This window comes from Leopardus geoffroyi, chromosome E2 (assembly GCF_018350155.1).
Source record: "Leopardus geoffroyi isolate Oge1 chromosome E2, O.geoffroyi_Oge1_pat1.0, whole genome shotgun sequence".
NCBI lineage: Eukaryota > Metazoa > Chordata > Mammalia > Carnivora > Felidae > Leopardus > Leopardus geoffroyi.
In genome coordinates, this window is record NC_059335.1 from 330,366 (window position 1) to 352,591 (window position 22,226).

At 53.2% G+C, this 22,226-nt stretch overlaps 1 protein-coding gene and 1 long non-coding RNA gene across 6 annotated transcripts in view; one reads left to right on the forward strand and one right to left on the reverse strand.

Annotated features, from left to right (window-relative positions):
- Positions 1–19,775, forward strand: part of A1BG (alpha-1-B glycoprotein) — a 29,054-nt gene extending 9,279 nt beyond the window's left edge. Inside the window, exons 2-12 of one of the 5 annotated variants that reach the window (XM_045440309.1) lie at positions 6,257–6,378; positions 8,246–8,942; positions 11,358–11,527; positions 14,212–14,474; positions 15,855–15,893; positions 15,985–16,263; positions 16,690–16,962; positions 17,249–17,545; positions 18,196–18,492; positions 18,944–19,231; positions 19,607–19,775. In XM_045440309.1, coding sequence (XP_045296265.1) covers positions 16,080–16,263; positions 16,690–16,962; positions 17,249–17,545; positions 18,196–18,492; positions 18,944–19,231; positions 19,607–19,614 — 1,347 coding nt within the window. In that variant the 5' untranslated portion in view covers positions 6,257–6,378; positions 8,246–8,942; positions 11,358–11,527; ... (1 more) ...; positions 15,855–15,893; positions 15,985–16,079 and the 3' untranslated portion in view covers positions 19,615–19,775. Of the gene's footprint in view, positions 1–6,256; positions 6,379–8,245; positions 8,943–9,149; positions 9,267–11,357; positions 11,528–14,211; positions 14,475–15,669; positions 15,770–15,854; positions 15,894–15,984; positions 16,264–16,689; positions 16,963–17,248; positions 17,546–18,195; positions 18,493–18,943; positions 19,232–19,606 lie in introns of those variants that run through there. The other 4 variants (XM_045440312.1, XM_045440311.1, XM_045440310.1 and 1 more) reach the window with 4 other exon arrangements.
- Positions 219–20,299, reverse strand: LOC123577967. The gene is made up of 5 exons (XR_006702178.1): positions 20,206–20,299; positions 14,804–14,806; positions 10,061–10,070; positions 556–562; positions 219–230 (listed from the first exon to the last, which is right to left on the reverse strand). It is a non-coding gene; the product is annotated as an uncharacterized LOC123577967 (long non-coding RNA).
- Positions 20,300–22,226: the final 1,927 nt, after the last annotated feature.

Genomic DNA, 22,226 nt, shown 5'->3' on the forward strand with positions numbered 1-22,226 from the left:
CAGTCCTCTTGAATGCTGGTTACTATACCATCTAAGTGAGAAGCATAAGGAAAAGCTTTTGCTGGTAGTCCAGCTTCATCAAGCATCAGAAAGTCCATATGAGCAAGGAGTTGAATGGCTACTGGGATGGCTAGGAGTACGGTAGCCTTTGAGTCCAGTCAAAACCAGGGACTTCCTGAGAGACATTGTGTGTCCTATGGTACAGATGGACTAAAATACCCAACATTCCCCTTTTGTCTTCCTGCATCCACAAACCTATGTTTTTCAGGCTCCCTGAAGTTACCCAGAGCCACGTGAATGAGTTCTGGCTAATGGAATGTGGACAGGAGTGATGGATAACATAAAATGGCCTACATCATCTTTTTCACTGGTTTCATCAGTCAGCCGGACAGAGGAGATTCAGCAGAAAATCCTGAGAAGGACATAAAGAACAGCAGAGACCCAGGATAGAAGGAGCTTGGGTACCTAAATCAAGGACAATCCTCTAGGAAGGTCACTTGACCCACTTGAGACCGTGACATGAGCAAAAAGGAAGTCTGTATTGTGTTGAGCCACTGAGATCCTGGGATTGTTTGTTAGTGTAGTCACTGTTACGTGCTGTTAGTGAATACATCTTTTTAAAAAACTAAAATCATAGAGCTCCTGGCTGGCTCAGTCAGTAGAGCACGTGACTCTTGATCTTGGGGTCATGAATTCAAGCCCTAAGTTGGGCATGGAGCCTACTTAAGAAAAAAAGAACTAAAATTGTGACTCTCATGCAAGTATAAAATGAACATGTGTCAAAGATTTTGTTTGTTTCTTTTTTTTTTTTTAATATATGAAATTTATTGTCAAATTGGTTTCCATACGACACCCAGTGCTCATCCCAAAAGGTGCCCTCCTCAATACCCATCACCCACCCTCCCCTCCCTCCCACCCCCCATCAACCCTCAGTTTGTTCTCAGTTTTTAACAGTCTCTTATGCTTTGGCTCTCTCCCACTCTAACCTCTTTTTTTTTTTTTCCTTCCCCTCCCCCATGGGTTTCTGTTAAGTTTCTCAAGATCCACATAAGAGTGAAACCATATGGTATCTGTCTTTCTCTGTATGGCTTATTTCACTTAGCATCACAGTCTCCAGTTCCATCCACGTTGCTATAAAAGGCCGTATTTCATTCTTTCTCATTGCCACGTAGTATTCCATTGTGTATATAAACCACAGTTTCTTTATCCATTCATCAGTTGATGGACATTTAGGCTCTTTCCATAATTTGGCTATTGTTGAGAGTGCTGCTATAAACATTGGGGTGCAAGTGCCCCTATGCATCAGTACTCCTGTATCCCTTGGATAAATTCCTAGCAGTGCTATTGCTGGGTCATAGGGTAGGTCTATTTTTAATTTTCTGAGGAACCTCCACACTGCTTTCCAGAGCGGCTGCATCAATTTGCATTCCCACCAACAGTGCAAGAGGGTTCCCGTTTCTCCACATCCTCTCCAGCATCTGTAGTCTCCTGATTTGTTCATTTCGGCCACTCTGACTGGCGTGAGGTGATATCTGAGTGTGGTTTTGATTTGTATTTCCCTGATAAGGAGCGACGTTGAACATCTTTTCATGTGCCTGTTGGCCATCCGGATGTCTTCTTTAGAGAAGTGTCTATTCATGTTTTCTGCCCATTTCTTCACTGGGTTCTTTGTTTTTTGGGTGTGGAGTTTGGTGAGCTCTTTATAGATTCTGGATACTAGCCCTTTGTCCGATATGTCATTTGCAAATATCTTTCCCCATTCCGTTGGTTCCCTTTTAGTTTTGTTGGTTGTTTCCTTTGCTGTGCAGAAGCTTTTTACCTTCATAGGGTCCCAGTAATTCACTTTTACTTTTAATTCCCTTGCCTTTGGGGATGTGTCGAGTAAGAGATTGCTACGGCTGAGGTCAGAGAGGTCTTCTCCTGCTTTCTCCTCTAAGGTTTTGATGGTTTCCTGTCTCACATTCAGGTCCTTTATCCATTTTGAGTTTATTTTTGTGAATGGTGTGAGAAAGTGGTCTAGTTTCAATCTTCTGCATGTTGCTGTCCAGTTCTCCCAGCACCATTTGTTAAAGAGACTGTCTTTTTTCCATTGGATGTTCTTTCCTGCTTTGTCAAAGATGAGTTGGCCATACGTTTGTGGGTCTAGTTCTGGGGTTTCTATTCTATTCCATTGGTCTATGTGTCTGTTTTTGTGCCAAAAGATTTTGTTTCTTAATAAGGTGTTACAACCAGTTTTTTGAGGGTGGAAGAAGGGACCATAGGCAAGGAATACTAGGAATGCAGTTTAAATGTTGAAAAGGCAAGGATATGAATTCTCCCCTAGAACCTCCAGAAAGAGGGTAGCCTTCCTGCCACTCCAATTTCAGCTCAATGATATTGATTTCAGACTTCAGGCACCCAGAACTGTGAAAGAATACATTTCCGGTATTTTAAGCCATCAGGTTTGTGGTAATATGTTATAGCCGCCACAGGAAACTAATACGCTGTCCTTCATTTCTGCTTCTCTGTGTGGGCTCCATTCTCTTGACAGGTTCTCCCTTCATGGAGACACAAAGGCTGCACCTGTACCTGCTGACAGGTATTCAGGGTTTAAAGTTCCACAGGAAATACAAGCCCTAATAGTTCAGAAAGAATCCCTGCCCCGTGAAACCCATAGGTCCATGTAGGTCATCTGTGGATCCTGAGTCAACCCTGAGGGCCAAGGGGAGTTGGATGCTGTCTACCTGAGTCATGCATTCACACTTGCCCAAACCTAAATTGAGAGTGGGGGCAACTGAGAGACTTTTACACAGAAAAGAACGATCCCAGCTAAGACGTGTTATCGGACCCGCGCCCCCGGCTCCCACGGCCCGGCCTCGCAGGCGCGCTCTGGGACCACTGAGAGTAAGGTCGCCACGCCGCCCAGAGCAGCCCGGAAGTGGCTCGGCCGAGTGGGGTCGGGACGGAAGTGCGGTCGCCCGAGAGTCGGTGGGCTCTGCTCGCTCTTCCGTGAGCCACGTAGGTCATTTATTTGTGTAGCATCCCTTCCCCCTGCCCGTGCATTCACTCGTTTTTCATCCCCCGCCCCCGCTTTCTGGTTCCGCCCCTCGTGCGCTAAACTGCGGGGTCCGGCGTCTCCCGATGCATTTGTCCGTCTGTTCACCCTTTCATTCGTTACTCCTGCTCTCGTTCCCTGGGCCCGCCAACATTCCTAACTCCGTTTATTCATTCATTCGTTCAGACCTCCTCCCGGCGCTCCTGGTTCCCGCTTCCGAGCCTTTGCATGTGCCTTCTGCACGCCCGCATCCAACCTCCACTCTCACTTGCCCGGTGTGATCCAAGCCCAGCGCTTCCTGAGACCAAAACCCCCTTTGGACGTCTCCTGCTCAGTGTCCCTCCCCTTCTCCCACTTTGTATTTTTTCACCCAGTCCCCAGTAGGTGAGAGCCCGGGCATTGGGGGTTGGGAGTAGACACAAATAGTCACTTGTGACCCGTCGGATGAGAGCCCATTGGCGTGGGAGACGGGACCTTACTGGGGAGGTGGCCACAGACCATGGTGATTAGGCATTCTGGGGGGAAGAGTGGAGGAAAAGGCTTTCAGGCGGAAAAAGAGCACGCAAGGTGAGTATGAGGACGGTGGGAGGCTGGAGCAGTGAAGGCAATCGGGACGACCTTCAGGGATTTGGATACTATCCCAAGATGGGCAGACTCCCAGGCAGGAAGGTCCGGTTAGAGGGGACGGAGGGCTGGGCAGCTCTGAAGCACAAGTCCTGCCTGGAGGGATATCCCTGCCAGACTGTATCCTCAGAAACATGGGACTCCTGAAGCCAGGTCTTCTGGTCCTTCAAGAAACAAAAACGGACTTTTTTTTTTTTTTTTTTTAATTCTGATGATTAAAAAAAAAGTTTTTTGACATAATTATAAATTTCCGTCTGTAAGAAATAATACAGAGATCTTATGTAGCTTTTACCCAGTTTTGTCCAATGGTAGCTTTTTGCAAAACTACAGTACAGTATGATAACCATATCAAATAGATAGTAAGGATAAGGAATATTTCCATCACCTGATTCTTTAAGTTGCCCTTATAGCCACACCTACTTCTCTCCTGCCTCCATCCCCTCCTTAAGGCTTGGCTTTCTGTTTTCTATTTCTACAATTATGTCATTTCAAGAATGTTATATACATGAAATCATGTAACAACCTTTTGAAATTGGCTGATGACTTTTTTTTGGAAAGTCCTTTTTTTGAAAGTTTATTTACTTATTTTTGAGAGAGAGAGAGAGAGCGAGAGCATGAGCAGAGGGGAGGGACAGAGAGAGAGGGAGAGAGAGAATCCCAAACAAGCTCCATGCCAGCACAGAGCCTGACACAGGCCTTGATCCCACAAACCATGAGATCATGACCTGAGCCAAAATCAAGAGTTGGGTGTTCAACCAACTGAGCCACACAGGTGCCCCTTGGCTGATGACTTTCTAAAAAAATTAACACTTTTAATACGTACAGTTGTTGTTTTTTAGTATATTCACATTTTTGTGCAATCATCACCATGATCTAATTCCAGGACATTTTTATCACCCTAAAAGAAATTTCATACCCAGTTAATCAAATTATCCATTCCTTCCTTCCCAGTTCCTGGCAGTCACTAATCTACTTTCTGTTTCTTACAGATTTGCCTGTCCTGGACATTTCAGATAAATAGAACCATTCAATGTGAAGTCTTTTGTGTCTGGATTCTCTCACCTAGCATAGTGTTTCAAGGTTCATGTATCCTATAGGATGTAACCATATTTCGTTCCTTTTTACGGCAGAATGGTATTTGATTATAAGTATCTGCCACATTTTGTTTATCCATTCATCAGTTGAAGGACGTTGGCCTGTTACCATTTTTTGGCTGCTATAGTAATTATATATATTATATATTATCTGTATTACTGTATTATTTGTACTACTGCTATGACACTCATGTGCAAACTTTTGCATGGATACTTTTTTTTTTTTTTTTTTGCTTCTCTGCTTCTTGGTTACATTTAAAACCTTGACCAGGAGAAGGAAAGAGGAAAAGAGACAGGAAAAGAAATGGGGGAAAGCTCAAATACTCCTTAGCAACAGTTTCCTCACACACAGTGCTGCCACAGATCTCTATTTTTTTTTTTTTTTTTTTTTTTTAAATTTTTTTTTTTTTCAACGTTTATTTATTTTTGGGACAGAGAGAGACAGAGCATGAACGGGGGAGGGGCAGAGAGAGAGGGAGACACAGAATCGGAAACAGGCTCCAGGCTCTGAGCCATCAGCCCAGAGCCCGACGCGGGGCTCAAACTCACGGACCGCGAGATCGTGACCTGGCTGAAGTCGGACGCTCAACCGACTGCGCCACCCAGGCGCCCCAGATCTCTATTTTTAAAAAAATTTGAAAACACACACAAGATTAAGGAGGAAAAAAATGGAAAAAGGATGCCCCAAGGTGGGTCATGTAGCTCTTTGTGTGTGTGTGTGTGTTTAAAAAAGCTGCCTGGACACACTTTCATTTCTCTTTTCAAAAAAAAAAAATTTTTTTTTAATGTTTATTTATTGTTGACAGAGAGAGAGACAGAGCATGAACAGGGGAGGGTCAGAAAGAGAGGGAGACACAGAATCTGAAACAGGCTCCAGGCTCTGAGCTGTCAGCACAGAGCCCAACGTGGGGCTCAGACTCACAGACCGTGAGATCATGAGTTGAGCTGAAGTCAGACGCTCAACGGACTGAGCCACCCAGGCGCCCCACACTTTCATTTCTCTTGCATTGATACCCTATTAGTAGAATTGCTGAGTCACGTGGAACTCTGGGTTTAACCATTTGAGGAACTGCCAGAGTGTCGTCGTCCCCCCCCCCGCCACCGCCAGGCCACACCAGTTGACATTCCCATCAGTATCTGATTACTTTTTAACATTCATTGGTAACTAATTTAAATTTTTATAAAACATTTTGGAAGGGAGCAGTCAAGCAAGACTGGCTATCCAGTTTGCAGCCTTTGGCATGCTGTGTGGGGGATCAGTGGAGCCAAGGAGTTGAGGAAGCCAGGTCAGAGGGCCCTGAGAAAAGCAGGGAGAGGAGGGGATGGTACAGAAGACCACAGACTGGGCACCTTGGTGTATCCTTCAAACACTTGGACACAGAGGCAGGGACACTCACTTCCTGTCTTACTGACAGGCACAAGCACCCAGAGTTACTCTCAGAGGGTCCTGGGGAGGGGCCTTCACGGCCTGGCTGTGCTCACAGGCTCACCTTTGTGTCTCCAGGTCCAGAGGAAGCGCCCTAGGCCCTGTGGCTACCCTGTCTGGGAAGGGGTATGATGGCTGCCCAGAAGAACAAGGCATCAGCCCTGGCCCCCGGCGTCCTTCAGAGCACACCAGCCCCAATGGTGGGTGAACCCAGCTCTGAAATCTATGGCAGGTGCTTCTGGGGTTCTGCTACAAGGAGGAAGAGGGGCTTCATGAGGCACTGGCCCAGCTCAGAGCTGTGCTGTCAGTGGTTTTAGCCAGAGGCATGCTCCGAGGAGCAGATGCTGGAGCTCTCGGTACTGGAGCAGTTTCTGGGCGTGCTGCCACCTGAGATCCAGGCCCACGTTCGGGGGGCAGCAGCCATGCAGCCCCGGGGAGGCTTTTGCCCTGGTGGAGGGGCTGCAGCAGAAGCTGGCCAGGACAAGACTCCAGGTGAGGGCAGGCTGGGTGGGGGCTGGGTCTGCTTCCTTCTGAACCTGGCTTATGGTCCCCAGCTGGGGCTGGTAGGGTCGGGGCACTGTGGGAGAATGATGGTGAGAGCTTGGTCTTTGCTCAGACCCCAGAGTAAGATGGATGCCCTCAAGATCACACATGTGATTGTTCTCAGCACTGTGTCCTCAGAATGTGGGGACGTGGGGGACGCCAAGGAAGATGGAGCGTACCAATACGTGCCCCTTGTTTTCTCTGGATCTGCCTGGCCTGCCTGCTTTCCTGTCCCCAGGTCCCGGCCCCCAGACCCCAAGAGGTGCTGGTCCCCAAGCCAGAGGAGCAATATGAGCAGGAGGTTCCCCTCTCGAAGCCCTAGTTCCCGGTACAGCACCTATCCATGCACTCGCTCCTACCTCATCCTGACGGCTGACCCTGGAGCCACCTTGCTAGTGGCCTGGGGATGACAGGTGCCCCTGGGGTTTGCCTCACTCTGGAGTGGGTGAATTGGAGCCCCTGGGATCATTGACAATTCCAGTGCATGCAGAATGAGGGCACCAGCTGGGCTGTGGACTCTATAAAGGACAGTAAGGGTGGTCAGGGGCGAGTGTGGATGGGCTTTGTTTGCTGTGGATGCATCACTGCAGGAAGGAGCAGCCAAAGATGCAAGTGTGGCCTCAGGGCCCATGAAGCCTCCTGCCTTTGGCATTTCTCCCCCAGGGATCTGGCTGCACAGCCACCCCAAGTCCTAGGTTTAGGTAGCTGGACCAGTCTGGTTGGGCTGAGACAGGAGCCTGATGTGGTCTAACAGTGCCTGGCAGCCACTGGGGTTCCTCCATCCCTGGCCAGGCTGCCTATCGGGTGGAGGGGACTGCTGAGGTGTCGGGGCAGAGATGAGGTGGGCAAGGAAGACAGACACAGCCAGGGTTTGGGTCGGGTAGTCACCTTAAGCCTCCTGGAATGAGGGTAGTTCACTTCTAGTGTTTCTACAGGTGACCAGGTCCATCTTTATCCTCAAAAACAGGTGTCCTCACTTCTCTGGTGCTTAGTGACCCCAGTGTGGAGCAAGGGGATGGGAGCCAGGCCCTGGAGCTACCTCGTGCAGAGTTGGAGACCAAGTGCAAGTGAGACAGGTGGATTTTGAATCTTTCCACCATTCTGGCTCCCACAGCCCCCCCCTCCCAGCATCCTGCTGCCCGGACAGGTGCGGGGACGTGTGGGATGTGACACCATCTAGGCAGGCACAGTGGTCTCCTGGCATGCTCCCATCATAGCCAGTGCTGGCAGAACTCAACAGGGCAACAGCTTGACTCCAAGAGTTGGCCTTGGATGCTGCCTCTATGGGGAGAGTTGCAGCATCTGCGGCCCCTGTTTTCCTGTTCCAGGCTGAAGAGGGGCCAGGGGCACCAGCTCAAGAAAGGTGGGGGTGATGGCCATGCTGGATCCAGCCAGCCCCCAGCTTTGCCCCCACTCTAGATCTGTCACAATCGCATCGTTCCTGAGATCTGCTAGGCCCCTCTGCCCCATTCCCCAGGGTGCTTTGGGCTCTTAGGCATTTGCTTTCTCTTCCTCCGGTTTCAGACTACTGAGGCAAGGTGGAGTCGCCAGCACAGTGGCCCAGCAGGTGGCTCCAGGAAAAGGTGACATTCCCTGGATCGCGCTGAAGACTGACACTCCAGGCCACTCTGAGGGGGCTGCATCTGGAGGCCTGGGGGCCTGGGAAGACCCCAGAGAAGCTCCGGTGGCGGCAAGGGACCAGGGGGCCCCCAGAGGGAAGCTGGAGCCTGCAGACTGTAGGAGGGACTGGGGCAGGCCCAGAAGCATCCAAGAGGGCCTGGTGCCCGGCCCCTTGCCTCTCCACAGGGCGCCTGCCTGCCGGTGCAGTAAGTGTGACAAGACGTTCAGCTGGAGTTCCTACCTGCTGCAGCCCCAGCGAGTGCACACGGGCGGGGGGCCCTGGGAGTGCCCGGTCTGCCACAGAGCCTTCACCTGGAACTCCAGCTTCCTGGAGCACCGGCATGCACACAGGCGCGCGGCCCCACACCTGCCCGGCCTGGGGCAAGGCCTTCCGCCAGAACTTCGACCTGGCCGAGCCCCTGAAGATACGTGGGGTCGCGCAGCTGCACGCCTGTCCCGACTGGGTCAAGGCCTTCCTGCACGTGGCCGGCCTGTGGCAGCACCAGCGCACACATCGGCAAGAGGCCCTTCGAGCGCACCCAGTGCAGCCAGGCCTTCGTCGTGGGCTCCAGCCTGGCCGAGCACAGGGGCAGGCAGACGGGTGAGCGGCCTTACACGTGCCACGTGTGCCGCAGGTCCTTCGGCCACTGCCCCGACCTCAACGAGCACTGGGAGCGGCACGCGGGTGGCTCCACACCCTGACTCTGGGATGCCCCTGCCAGATTGTGAGTCTGAGTCAGCTCGGCCGGGCGCAAGGCGCCCGCTGCTGCCATCCGCGTGCCCCACTGTCGTGGGCTTGGTGTGCTGCAGCGCAGGGATGGCGACGATGCAGGCGGAGTGTCAGGCCGTTGAAACAGCCCCTACGATGACAGTGGCAGTTTCACGGGTGACCCCTGGGGCCTGGCTGCACACAGGTGGCGGGGAGGTGATTCACCAGGTGCAGGCGGTGCATTTTGATGCCGGGAGGGGTGTATCTGGGTAGAGGCCGGTGAGAATCGGAGGCTCCCACAGGCGTGGTGGTCTTGTCTCAGAACCCTGTGGGACTGAGACCCAGGGCCCGGTTGGCTGCCCAGGAGCAGGGGTTAGACGAGCCCCCTTCCCTGCCTCCCCTCCCCTCAGCTGGATCCGAGGTTGCACAGAATTTTTTCTCTGAAGCCGAGGGCCCAAGGGCCGGGGGGCAGAAGGTCAGAGGCCTTGCTCTGGGGCCCCTGGTGAGCATCAGGAGACCTAAGGGGAAGAGTGGGGGTGGTCCTGCCGCCGTCCGCTCTCAGCTGCTTCCCTCCCACCCCTACCCCTGGCTCCTGTTCTCTCCATGGTTAAAGCTGGGAGTCCAGTTTAAAAAGATAAACCTGAGCAGCTTGAAACGCTTCTGGCTGGTTATGGACCCAGTATCAGGCCCACACACCCGGGGGTGGTGGCACAGCCCCCACGCCCTGCCTTCATTGAGTGAGCAGGTCTCAGACCCATTTCCTGGCACAACTGACCAGATTCTGGAAGGTAGAGCGAGGGAAAACCAGCTGGGGGAGGGGTGGAGTGGTGGTGAGCAGGAAGGCCGCTGGGAAGGGAAGGGAAAGGAAATGCGAGAAGAAGCCAGCCTGGTCACTGTGGGGTGCTAGGGCAGAGCAGTTGGGCTCAGTGGGAGACTGGTGGGGTGGGGGGGGGGGGTCGGAGCAGACCACCCACAAAGCACGGGGGGCGTTCACGGTTTCCAGCCACGACTAACACCCTTCTCTGGCCTAGCTACCACCGCCTCGTCTCCCCATGCCAGAATCACCCTGATCTGAACGGCTGTGTGCACTGGGGTCTCCCCTGGAGTCAGTGCTTGTCAGTCTTGCCGCCTCCACCACCATCTTGGACGCCTCTTTCTGACCTTGGCTGCCCCTGGATGTGCTGTATTTCCTCCTGCTCCTGGGTCTCCTTGGCTGGGATAGCAGACTCCAACATAGGCTCATGAGAGAAGCAGGGAGAGGGAGTGTGTGGGGCTCCCTTCCTAGTTTGGAAAATTCCTTCTCATGTCTCCAGCGTGGAGCCCCAGGGAGGACCCAGACTGGCCTGAGGACTCCCAGCTGACGAGGGTCCTACGTGGCCATCTGCCAGAGTAGCAGCATCTAGTCACAAGGGTTGCTGAGCACCACGGTGTCCCGTCCGGCACTTTGCAGGGACTCCTCCACCTGCAACCTAATTGCCGAGTTGGGAGGCTTCGTGCCAGCCCCGAGCGATGGGAGAGAGCTGGCGCAGGGAACTCCAGCCTGCCCACTAATATCTCGCTGCGACAGGGTGGGGATGTGCATCTGGCCCGTGTGATGGGTGCGATGTGGGGCAGAGAGGGCTGTCTCGGGGAGGAGGCAGGCAAAGAAAGCACCCTCCCTAGGTATCTTGAGGGAATTGTTTATTTAGCTCTGTGAGGCTGAAAGAACCCAGAGATTCGTAACCGTAGAGCAGCTACTACCTCCAGGGCCGGTGGTGCAAAAGAGAAGGGATGGGCTCCTGGCGGCCTGGGGCTGGGCGGGGTGGGGGGGGAGGGGGCGCGTCTCTGAGAAGGCTGGAGCATAGTTATTGCTGGAACTTTGAGGGTGTGCAGGAGAGACCGCTTTGAAACCAGCATTGTATTCTGTTTGGGCTGCCAGAGGCTCGACATAGCATCCTTATTTGCCTGACACGTCGAAACTGTCCGTTGGCACCATTGGATCTTCTGGGTAATAGGGCCCAAGTGGCAGAGCAGCCTGCTTCGTATCCGGGACCTGCCGCGGGGGCCCCACACAAAACTGCAGTTGTAAACAGATTGGGGCGGCACAGTGAGGTGTGTACGTTGTGTCCAAATTCAGAGGCCTCCCTTATTCCTCATTTTTAGTGGTGGTGGGTGTATGTTGCAGCTACTGACGTCAGTTGCCCGTTTCTTAGAAGGAGCTATCCTAACATGCTCCAGATCCCTAGGCACTTGCCAGAGGAGGTGAGACCCTGGCGTGCATTTAATTCACTTATTGGTCTAATTGATCTGCTGCTTCATGTTTATTAGGTCCAGTCAGCCAGCGTCATCCGTATAGTGGCAATGGCGTGTGGGTGTGATGTTCTGTGGGAAGTTGGGTTGATCAGGATCTCGACAGAGATTGTGACAGACAATAAGAAAGTTGAGTGAACAGCCCTGAGGCAAGCCGTGAAGGTGCGCTGTTGTCCCGCGAAAATGAGGTAAGTCTGGTGGTCCTTGCGTCCTGGTAGAGAAAAAGCACTTGCAAGGTCAGTATTCGTGAAGGTGAGACTCTTTAAGCCCCTGAAGTCATCCTAAACCTTTCCCTGCAGAAGCAACCCCTCTGGGGGTTAAAACATCCTGATTACCGCCTCATCGCTGCTGCCAGTGATGGGTACTGTGCACATCTCTGGTGGGCCCTGTCACTTGAGCTCTGTTAAGCTGGTCTTTCATCTCCATTGAAATCAGACCTGACGGCAGCATCTCCCAATGCCGTAGTAGCCTAGAGGGCACTGCCACTTTTCAGGGATGCAGGTGCCCTCCTAAGTAATCTGTTTCTCAATGTCTTAAAACAAGGGTGTCCTCCTCCTTACTCTGAGCGTGTGTGTGCGCGCGTGCGTGTGTGTGTGTGTGCATATACCACATTGCACACGATAAACCTATTTCCACATTCCTATACCCCCAAGCCTTTGGATTCCTTCCTCTACATTGTACCAGGGGAGTTCTGGCTACTGAACCTCACTGAATTCAGGCCACTGTGAGTCCGGGTCCCAGTCAACCTACCAAATAAAATCTCCCTCAAGCTACTCAGTCTAACACCTTCAATCCAGTCTTTGCAAATTGGCCCGTATAGGTAAATTTGATCTGGTCCAGTGTTGTATCCCCTCCTCCTTGGTCAGATACTCTTAGATGCTGTTCCCGTGTCTATTACCCAGGTGTATGCCAATTACATGAGCAAAGCCTTGCAATTCTTTTAAAGTATAAGCGGCATCAGATTTTACACTTGTCCACCTAGAGCATGCTAGACTTGAGTTGGAGGTCTAGGGGGACAGTAAGGGGTGGTTGGAGAGAATGGAGACCTCCTAGGCAGGTGTAGCAAAGTGGTATTAGGACTGACAGAAGAAATTCGCAGGATCCCCTGTCGCAGGCTGCCAGCTTCATCTCTACAGACCCTTGACCTGATCATGCTCCTGCCTGCCTTTGCGCAGCCCTGTGGCAAATGGACTGAAGGCAGTGTTTGGTGGTTTCTGCTCTGCCGCTCTACCCGGCCACAGGCCCTCGTCTGGGTGCCAGAGGCCTGGAAACACCTATTGGCCTTGGCTCTCAGTGGAATGACCCTTGGCCCCTCTGCATGGAATGCCTCCCCCACCTGCTCCAGCTGGAACATGCAGCCTTCTAAGCCTGGGCTTGGAGCCAGGGCAGCGAGCGTTCAGGGGATGCTCAGCAAATGTGGAAGGGAAACCAGACATGGAGAGTCTCCCTGCTCCCCTTCCTACTCAGCAGAAGCCAAAGACCCTGCATCGCCCGTCAGGCCCAGTGTCGCAGACTGTGAGTCTGGAGTTCTCCCTTGTCCAGCAAGAGAGGGGATGCAGAAATGAATGCGAGAGAGACTAATGTCTATGAGGAGACAAGAGCCCTAAGTAAAGGTCCCTTCTCCATATTTATTAGGCTCAGAGGGCTTACATATGTGGCAGGTGTGGAGAAAGAAACAAGACGGTAATTGTTAACTCATATGAGAGGAAAAGGGTTTCGAAGGCATGAGGCATTAGAGGTTAGGGTAAAGACAAGTCAACATCCCAGCACCAAGCAGATGGCCGTTTCCTGCAGGCACCGCATCTGTTTAACTTTTCTAAGGACTAAGATAAATGGAGCATGCTATCCTGAGAATAATAAGTTCCTCAAGATTCCCTTAAGACCTGTATTATCATTAGCTGTTCTCAGACACTTGGAACACTTTTGTCCTGTTGGGGGGGGGGGGCTTTCAGCTCTCTGCTTTGTTCTACTTAGTGCCTAGCCTTGGGTGCTTTCGCCCCGAGGAAGCCCTATGCTTTGTTAACCCTTGGTATAGGCATAGAGAATTTTTAAACTTCTTTCCCACAGCCCAGCGTGGCTGGTCTCCATGAGGGCGCTGAGCTTCCCACCAGCCCTCTGCCCCTTGCCTGTCCACCCCTACCACCCAGCCTCCTCGTGGCTCATCGGGCCTCACAGCCTTTACACTGGCTGCTCCCCCTGCCCAGAATACTCCTCCCCCAGGAGTTACCTGCAGGACTCAACCTGCTGGCCTTGTTCAGATCTCTGCTCCCCAGGAAGCCTTCCCTGACCTTCCAATGTCACGTGGCTCCTCTGCACCCCACATTCCACCGCATCCTCAGGGTTTATGTTCTTCCCGGCACCCGCCCTCTGCATTCTCCATCTCCCTGACCAGCTGGGCTCCATGCAGGCAGGGCGTGGGTCGATGTTTTCCCACTGTCTTTTTTGTGTCTGGCACACAGGAGATGCTCAATAAATGCTTGTGGAATGAACAAGGGCAGAGGAAGCCAGGTCAGGTGTGATGTGAGACCTAGGAGGCTCCCGTGGGCCCTCAACCTAGGGAGAGAGCTGGGGCTGGACACCCAGGGTGCAGACTAGGTCTCCAGGGATGGCAGGACTTCCTCAGAGGTCCAGTGTGAGAACACCATGTTCTTACTCCTCCCATTCTATCCCATCAGGCTGTGCCTAGGGAGAAGGGGAGGTCATGAGGAGATAGGGAGAAGGGGAGGCCACAGAAAGAGGGGGAGGCCTGGCCTCTGGACAGTGGGCTACAGCGACACACAGGCAGCTCGGACAACTGTCCACAACCCGAGCACAGGTTTGGAGTTGGGAGGTGGGCAGAAGCACCGATCTGAACCCAAGGTCCTTGTTGCAGATCGGACTCCAAATCCATGGTGGATCACACAGCACAGAATTAATCAACAAAGGAGAACCAACTAACAGCTTCTGGAAAGAGCCAGGACGCACCTCCAGGAAGACCACATAACCTCCATTGTAGAATATCCAGACACAGGGGCACCTTGGTGACTCGGTTAAGCATCTGACTTCGCCTCAGGTCATGATCTCACAGTTCTTGAGTTCGAACCCAGCCTCTGGTGAGCTTGAGCCCACTTCGAGTAAACGCAGGCCCCGCTTCAGGTGAGCCCAGCTTCTCTCTCTCTCTGTCTCTCTCTCCGCCCCTCACTTGTGCCATCTCTCTGTCTCCAAAAAAAACACAACAACAACCCAGAGACAGGCAAACCCCATGTGGACCCTCACCCTCACACCTGGGGTGGAATATGATGGGGAGGGGGCTAGGCTGGGCCCTGAAGGGCAGAGCTCAGCGTCCCTGCAGAGAAAAGGATCCCTGTACTCCTCAGCTGTTCAGAGATGAGAGACTGTGCAGACAGGAAGTCAGCGGGAGGACAGGACCCTGCCTGGCCTCCTTTCCTTCACATCGAACGCAGGAGTGATAGTTCTCCCAATACTGCCTAAGTCTGAGCGCGCAGAACACTGAGAACAACAATAGGTACCTCAGTTTTTATTATTTAGTTTTATTTTATCACTTACTGTTCTATTATAAATCATTTCATTATTTTCACCTTAATCATTTTAATTATTAGTAATTTTATTATTCCATTCTATTATTTATTTTATTTTTCATTTTATTTATTTATTCATTTACATTTTTTTGTTAGGTTGATGCAAAATGAACAAATTAAAATTTTTTTTAATGTTTATTTTATTTCTGAGAGAGAGACACATAGAGTGTGAGCAGCAGAGGGGCAGGGACAGAGGGAGACACAATCCAAAGCAGGCTCCAGGCTCTGAGCCCTCTGCCCAGAGATCATGACCCAAGCAGAAGTTGGATGTTTAACTGACCGAGCCACCCAGGCACCCCCTAAAATTTTTTTTCAAGAGAAAGGAAAAGAATTTTATGCAGCCCAAGTTGGTGCCCAGGGTACGTAGTCTTCACAAAGAAGAGCGTGCTCCAGGAAGGAACATTGGTGCACATTTTTATGTCTTTTACATAAACAGCTACAAATTGTCATGATGGAGGACATTCCAGAAAATTACAGACTTTATCTAATGTTTTCCATATGTGCGAGGCCCAGGCCATATGACTTTAATCTTATGGAACCCAGGGAGGGTTTTTTTTTTAATTATATGTTTTTTATTATATATATTTAATTACCACTTTTATTTATTAGTTTATTAATTATGTATAATTATTGATTATCCTTATTGATGAGGCTCCCAAGGCTCTGGACTTTTGTCCCTTGTCTCCACCCCATGCAGGCCCCCCACCCCACTCCTCTGGGAAGGACAAACAACAGGGTCAGTGTCCCTTGCTGCCACCGCCCCCTTGCTTGGGCTTTATCACCCCAGGCACTCACTGGCTGGAGCAAGGCTGGCCATCATGTCCACTCTCTGGGCCTTCCTCATGCTCTGGGGTGAGGTTGCTGGGGCCAGGGTCCCTTGGGGCGGGAGGGAGCAGGAGCGATAGGAACGGGGGCCTCACGGTTTCGGTCTCTGCAGGTCTCTTGCTGAGCCCGGCGACGACGGAGGCGGCAGTAGGTGAGTCTGGGTCGGGTCCCGGGGATGGCGGGCACAGGCAGAGGTGAGCCTCTGCCCTGGGACCCAGCACTCACCCCGATCCACTGGGCAGCATTCCAGACCCAGCCAGACCTGTGGGCAGAGGTTGGATCGCTGCTGGAACCCTGGGCCAATGTGACCCTGACTTGCCATGCCTGTCTGGGGACCATGGATTTTGAGCTGTTCAAGGATGGGGTAACCCAGGAACTTGTGCACCTTGGTTTACCTGCTATGGAGTACCAGTTCCCCCTAGGACCAGTGACAAGTGACACCCAGGGCCTGTACCGCTGCCGCTCTGGCTTGAGCAGCGGGTGGACCCAGCTGAGCAATCTCCTGGAGGTGACTGGGGCAGGTGAGCGGAGGCTTTTGTGGGGCCATGAGGCAATGGGGAGAAGGCTGCTAGAGAGGCCTTATCACTCCACTCCTCACTCTCCTGGTCCCACTTTTCTGGCAGGGGGGGGAGGCTTGGCAAGTCATCTGACACCTCTGACCCTGTTTCCTCATCTGTAAAATGAGGATGATGTTCATACTGACCCAGAAGGTTGTGAGGAATAAATGAGTCCTCGGAAAGCACTTGGGACAAGCCTGGCACATTTCCTGTAACCTATTTCTTGTTTCATACCCCTGTCTCCTCCTCCTGTTGCTGCCTCTCTTTCCTCCATCAATGCCTTCCATTTCCCCGGCTCCACTCACATGAGTGTGGAGGGCTGGGTCCGGCTGGGCCACCCATGTCTCCCAAGTCATGCAGAACCACCCGTTGACCCTGCTCCACCTGCAGAGACCCTGCCCCCGCCTGTGCTCTCAGCGGAGCCTGTGTCCTGGATCACACCTGGCGTGGAGACAAAACTGCTGTGCCGTGGGGGATTTCGGGGTGTCACCTTCCTGCTGAGGCTGGAAGGCGAGGACCAGTTTTTGGAGGTGTTTGAGGCCCCTACAGGCGTGGAGGCCACCTTCCCGGTCCGTCGGCCTGGCAACTACAGCTGCAGCTACCGCACCCATGCAGCAGGTGCACCCTCTGAGCCCAGCGCTACTGTGACAGTCGAAGAGCTGGGTGAGTGTGTGGACCATCCCAGAGGGCTTCCTGGGGTAGGAGTCTCCTGGAGGACAGAGCTTTGTTTATCTTGACCCCTAACCCTGAATACCCTTGCCCGGGACTGGGTCTGGGAAACAGTGGGCCTAAGGTTGGGTGGATCATCCCCGGGCGGAACACTGACACTGCCGGGCGGCGCAGGGCCCGGGGACGGACCCTAAGGAAGAGTGGTGTCGGGGCGGCCACCGGGAGGGCAGAGGTTCGAGGTCCCAGCTGACGCTGCCCCAGCGACCTCGCCGCCTTGCAGGCGCACCGTTGCCGCCCACGCTGAGTCTCCAGGGAGAGTCTGCAGCCGCCGTCCTGCACCCGGGTGCGCGCACGACCTTGGTCTGCGTGGCGCCCCTAAGCGGCGTGCACTTCCAGCTGAGGCGGGGCGAGGAGGTGCTGCAAGTACCCATGAGCTCCACCAGTCCAGACCGCGTCTTCTTTCGCCTGGACGCGGTGGCTCTGGGCGACGGCGGGCTCTACACCTGCCGCTATCAGCTGCGTGGCCAGCAAACCTGGTCCTTGGACAGTGCGCCCGCCGAGCTGCTGCTGAGCGACGGTAAGCCTGGCGGCCGCGGGTGAACCGTGCACCTGAGGCTGGGAGGGCGACAGCGCCCCTCTCCGGGGACGGGGAGCGGGAGGAGAGACCCGGGGAAGGGTCCCCCGGTACTGGAGGGCCCAATCCGCCCAGCCTCAGTTTCGCCAACTGAGAATGGGACAATGAGCTCGGCTACCCCAGGGCCCCACGAAGAACAGCTGGGTCAACACGCAAGTCCGGCACAGGTCACGCAGGCGCCGCCTGCCCGGGGTCCCCTCCTGCCTCCCAGCTCCGGGGGGCAGGGGGACGGGGCGCCGGAGGCCTGTTTGTTGAAGGCGGCCAGGCGGGGGCCGCAGGGCCTGCGGAGGACCCGGACCCAGAGCGTCGACCCCGAGAGAGGGTTCAGGCCTGCGGGGGAGCGCGCGTGCTCCTCCGACCCAGCGCCCTGGGCTCCGCTTGCCCACGTCTATTTTTATGGACAGTACATGAGTGAGGAACAGTGTAGGAGTGCGCGCGACAGTCCCGGGGAGGGCTGGAGGGCGACGCGGTGTAAGCGGAGGGTGGCGCCTGCGGGCCTCCCGGGAGCGAGCGGAGGCGCCGGGCCGCCTCCTGCAGGCGAGAGGCCCGACACGTCCCCTCGGCGCCCGGGTCAGCCCGTGTCCTCCCCTCAGAGACGCTCCCCGCGCCGGAGCTCTCGGCCGAACCCGCGACTCCGCGGCCGGCGCCCGGCGCGTCCCTGCAGCTGCGGTGCCGCGCGCCCCGGCCCGGCCTGCGCTTCGCCCTGGTGCGCGAGGACGCCGGCCAGCGCCGGGTGCACCGAGTCCTGAGCCCCGCGGGCACCGAGGCCCACTTCGAGCTGCGCGACGTCTCGGCCGCGGACTCGGCCAACTACAGCTGCGTCTACGTGGACACTGAGCCCCCCTTCGCGGGCTCGGCGCCCAGCGCGCCCTTGGAGCTGCGCGTGGAGGGTGAGCGGCCCGGGCCCGGGGGCCGAGCTGGGCTCCGGGGCCCGGTCCTGCCCGCACAGCCCCGTCCTGCCCCGTCCTGCCGCAACTCCGGCGGCGGAGGGGCCCCGGCCGCCTCGCCTCTGCCTCATTTCCGGTGCTCGCGGCCCTCTTCTCCCTGGGCCCGTTCTTCCTCCTCCTCCCCTGTCCTGAGGTCCTGAGCGCCACATGCTGGGGGACCCGGGAAGCCCCAGATCAGGCCCGAGTCTAGGGAACTCGCAAAGTGCTGGGGAAGGGGGGACGCGGCAGACGGTAGGAGGAGCCGCGTGTGCTCTGGGCCGGGAGAGGGGAGACAGGTGTGTGAGAGCAGGGCGGCAGCCTGGAGGCCCGGGTGTCGCGTGGGCAGGAATGCTGGGAGGGGCGGGGTGCTGCCCGAGGGGCGGGCCTCGCCTGACTGACCCGGCTGCTGCTCCAGGGCCCCCTCCCAGGCCCCAGCTCCGGCCCCTGTGGCGCGGGGCGGTGACTCCGGGCCGCGACGCCGTCCTGCGCTGCGAAGGCCAGGTCCCGGACGTCACGTTCGAGCTGCTGCGGGCCGGTGAAAAGGAGGCTTTGACCCAGACCCGGACCGCCCACCGCTCAGCAGACCTTGTGCTGACCTACGTGGGGCCGCAGCACGTGGGCAACTACAGCTGCCGGTACCGCAGGTGGTGGCCCAAAGTCTTGGTGTCGGAGTTCAGCGAGCCGGTGGAGCTCCAGGTGGCAGGTGAAGTTTTCCTCTGGGTCTGTGGGTTCTGTGAGCTGGCTTCCTCCTGCTGGCCTTTGCCCAGAATGTGCCCTGCGTCAAGACTGTCCCTTCCCTTCACCTTCTCCGAGGACATTAGTTAGCGTCCCTCCTCTGCTCTGGTTGTGAGGGAAGTTCCAGGCAGGGAAACAGCACGAGCGAAGGCCCCGAAGCGGAGTGGTTTGGTCAGCTTGAGCGCCTGGAGGGAGGCCTAGGTGTGGGAGAGGTCTTGGCTGGCGGTCGACCTAGCTACTTCCTTCCTGCGAGGCCTCAGTGAAGTCGGCCCTGATTTCACTGGGGAGGAGGACACATGACGCTTCCCTCCCCTACCGTTTCTCTTTTGTCAAATTTGTCTAGGAAGTTGATGCAGCTGCAGACTCAGGATGTTAATGGTATCCTTGGCGAGTGTTTTCTCCCTTCTGGCACTGATCCCTCATGCTGCAGCTGGAGGCTGGACTCACCCCGGGGGTGCTGGAGGACTGTCCCTCATTCCTCCTGGGAATCAATAAATGTGAAGAGAGACTTTTAACAGGTGTCCTTGGCTAATGTTGTCCCGGTACAGGGGGCTGGACTTCCAGGGCTGAGGGAAATGGGCTGGGATCTTGTGTCCTAAAGGTGGAAGGGCTCTGGGTTGGATCCTGAGGATAAAGGAGCCAAAGATTGGCCACTGGGTCCGTATTTTTCAAGATCACTTTTTGCTTTCTTCCATCAAGGTGCTTCCTACTTCCCAGGCACTTCTGCCTGTCCCCAGCAGGTCTGGGTAGGTAGCTTGAGGCTCCGGATATACTCAGCCCCACCTTGACAGAATGGTCCCCACACTGGAAAGCTGCTAGAGGTTGCGTTTAGTAGTTTTGTCTTCTGCGCCGAGTGGCCACCAGGTGGTGGTGCCGGACTCTGTCCCCAGCCACAGGCTAGGTCTCTGGCATTAGAGCTTGAAACTGTTGGAGGGGTGGGACTGGGCCCAATACACCCCTGGACCATTTTATTGCCCAGCCCCTCTCTAGAGCTTGGCCTCAAGGTCCTGGCATACCAGTAGGTGTGTATGAACATTGTCAACTAACACTTGATAAATTGTGTTAAAGGAATTTGCCTATCTCATCTAAGTGGTCTGATTTATTGGTACAGAGTTGTTCACAATATTCATGGATTCTTTTAATGCCTGCAGGGTCTGTAGTGATGTGACCTCTTTCATGCCTGATATTGTCCCCCCGCACCCCGCCTTTTCTCCCTCGTCACTCTAGCTAGGGGGTTATCGAGTGTATTAATCTTTTCAAAGAACTAATTAGTTTTTGGACTTGTTCATTTTTTTCTATGGCTTCTTTTATGCTTTGGGGATCTCTACTTGTATCATTATTATTCCCTTATTTCTATTTACTTCTTCTTCTTTTTTTAATGTTTATTTTTGAAAGGGAGCGAGAGCATGAAGGGGAGGGGCGGGGGTGGGGTGGGGTGGGGACAGAGGATCCAAAGTGGTCGGATGCTCAACCTACTGAGCCACCCAGGCATCCCTCCTTCTACCTACTTCTGGATTAAATTTGTTCTTTTTCACTTCCTTCAAATGGAAACATAGATCATTGATTTCTTGGGGGTAAACAACAGTAACAGCTTATTATTGGGCTTAAAAACAGTTTAAATAATAGGAAACTACTTTGTGCATAAAATAATTGGCAATAGGGGCACCTGGGTGGCTCAGTCAGTTAAGTGGCTGACTTCGGCTCAGGTCATGATTTCACAGTTTGGGAGCTCGAGTCCCACACCGGGCTCTCTGCTATCAGCACAGAGCCTGCTTTGGATCATTTCTCCCCCCCTCTCTCTGCTCCTCCCCTGTGCTAATTCTCTCTCAAAAATAAACATATATCTAAAAAAAAAAAAAATTGGCGATATTTAAATATTGGCAACTTCATCAATTACATCCAGTTGGTTGGTGGTGTTCAATTCCTCTTTTCAATTCCTGATTTTCTGTATACTTGTTCCATTGATTCTAGAAAGACGTGTGAAGTTTCCAACTATAATTATGGATATATTTATTATTTTCTTTCAGTTCTATCAGTTTTTGCTTCCTGTATTTTATGACTTTGTTGCCCTAAAACACATACATATTGCATACATATTTGGAATTATTAGGTCTTCTTGGTGAATTGACCCTATATCATTATGTAATGTCCCTCTTTATGCCTGGTAATTTTCCTTGTTTTGAAGTCTATTTGGCATGATTTTAATATGGTCACTCTAACATTCTTTGGTCAGTTTTTGTATTATATATCTTTCTCCACCCTTCTATGTTTTCCAATTAATTTTTCTGAGTATAGTTGACACACAATGTTACATTAGTTTCAGGTGTAAAACATAGTGGTTTGACAACTTTATACATTATGCTGTGCTCACCACAAGTGTAGCTGTCATCTATCACCACACAACACTATTCTAATGTCATTGACTATATTCCTTATGTTGTGCCTTTTATTCCTGTGACTTATTCATTCCATAACCCTAAGACTGTATCTCTCATTCCCCTTCACCCTCCAGCCTTTTTTTTTATTAAAAAAATTTTTTTTTAAGTTTATTTATTTTGAGAAAGAGAGAGAGAGAGAGCATAAGCGGGAGAGGGTCAGAGAGAAGTAGAGACAGAATCCCAAGCAGGCTCTGCAACATCAGCGCAGAGCCTGATGTGGGGCTCGAACCCAGGAACCTCAAGATCATGACCTGAGCCGAGATCAAGAGTCATATGCTCAACTGACTGTGCCACCTAGGCGCCCCCAACCCTCCACCCTTTTAAACTTACCTAAAGTGGGTTTATTTTGAAAACAAAATTTCTGGGAACTTTTAATTGGTGTGTTTAGATCATTTACATGTAATATAATTATATGTTTGGATTTGGATCTACCTTTTTTTTCCCTCTTTGTTCTTTCTGTTATCCCTCTGTTTCCCTTTTCCTGCCTTCTTTTGGGTTAAATATTTTCTAGAGCTCCATTTTAAC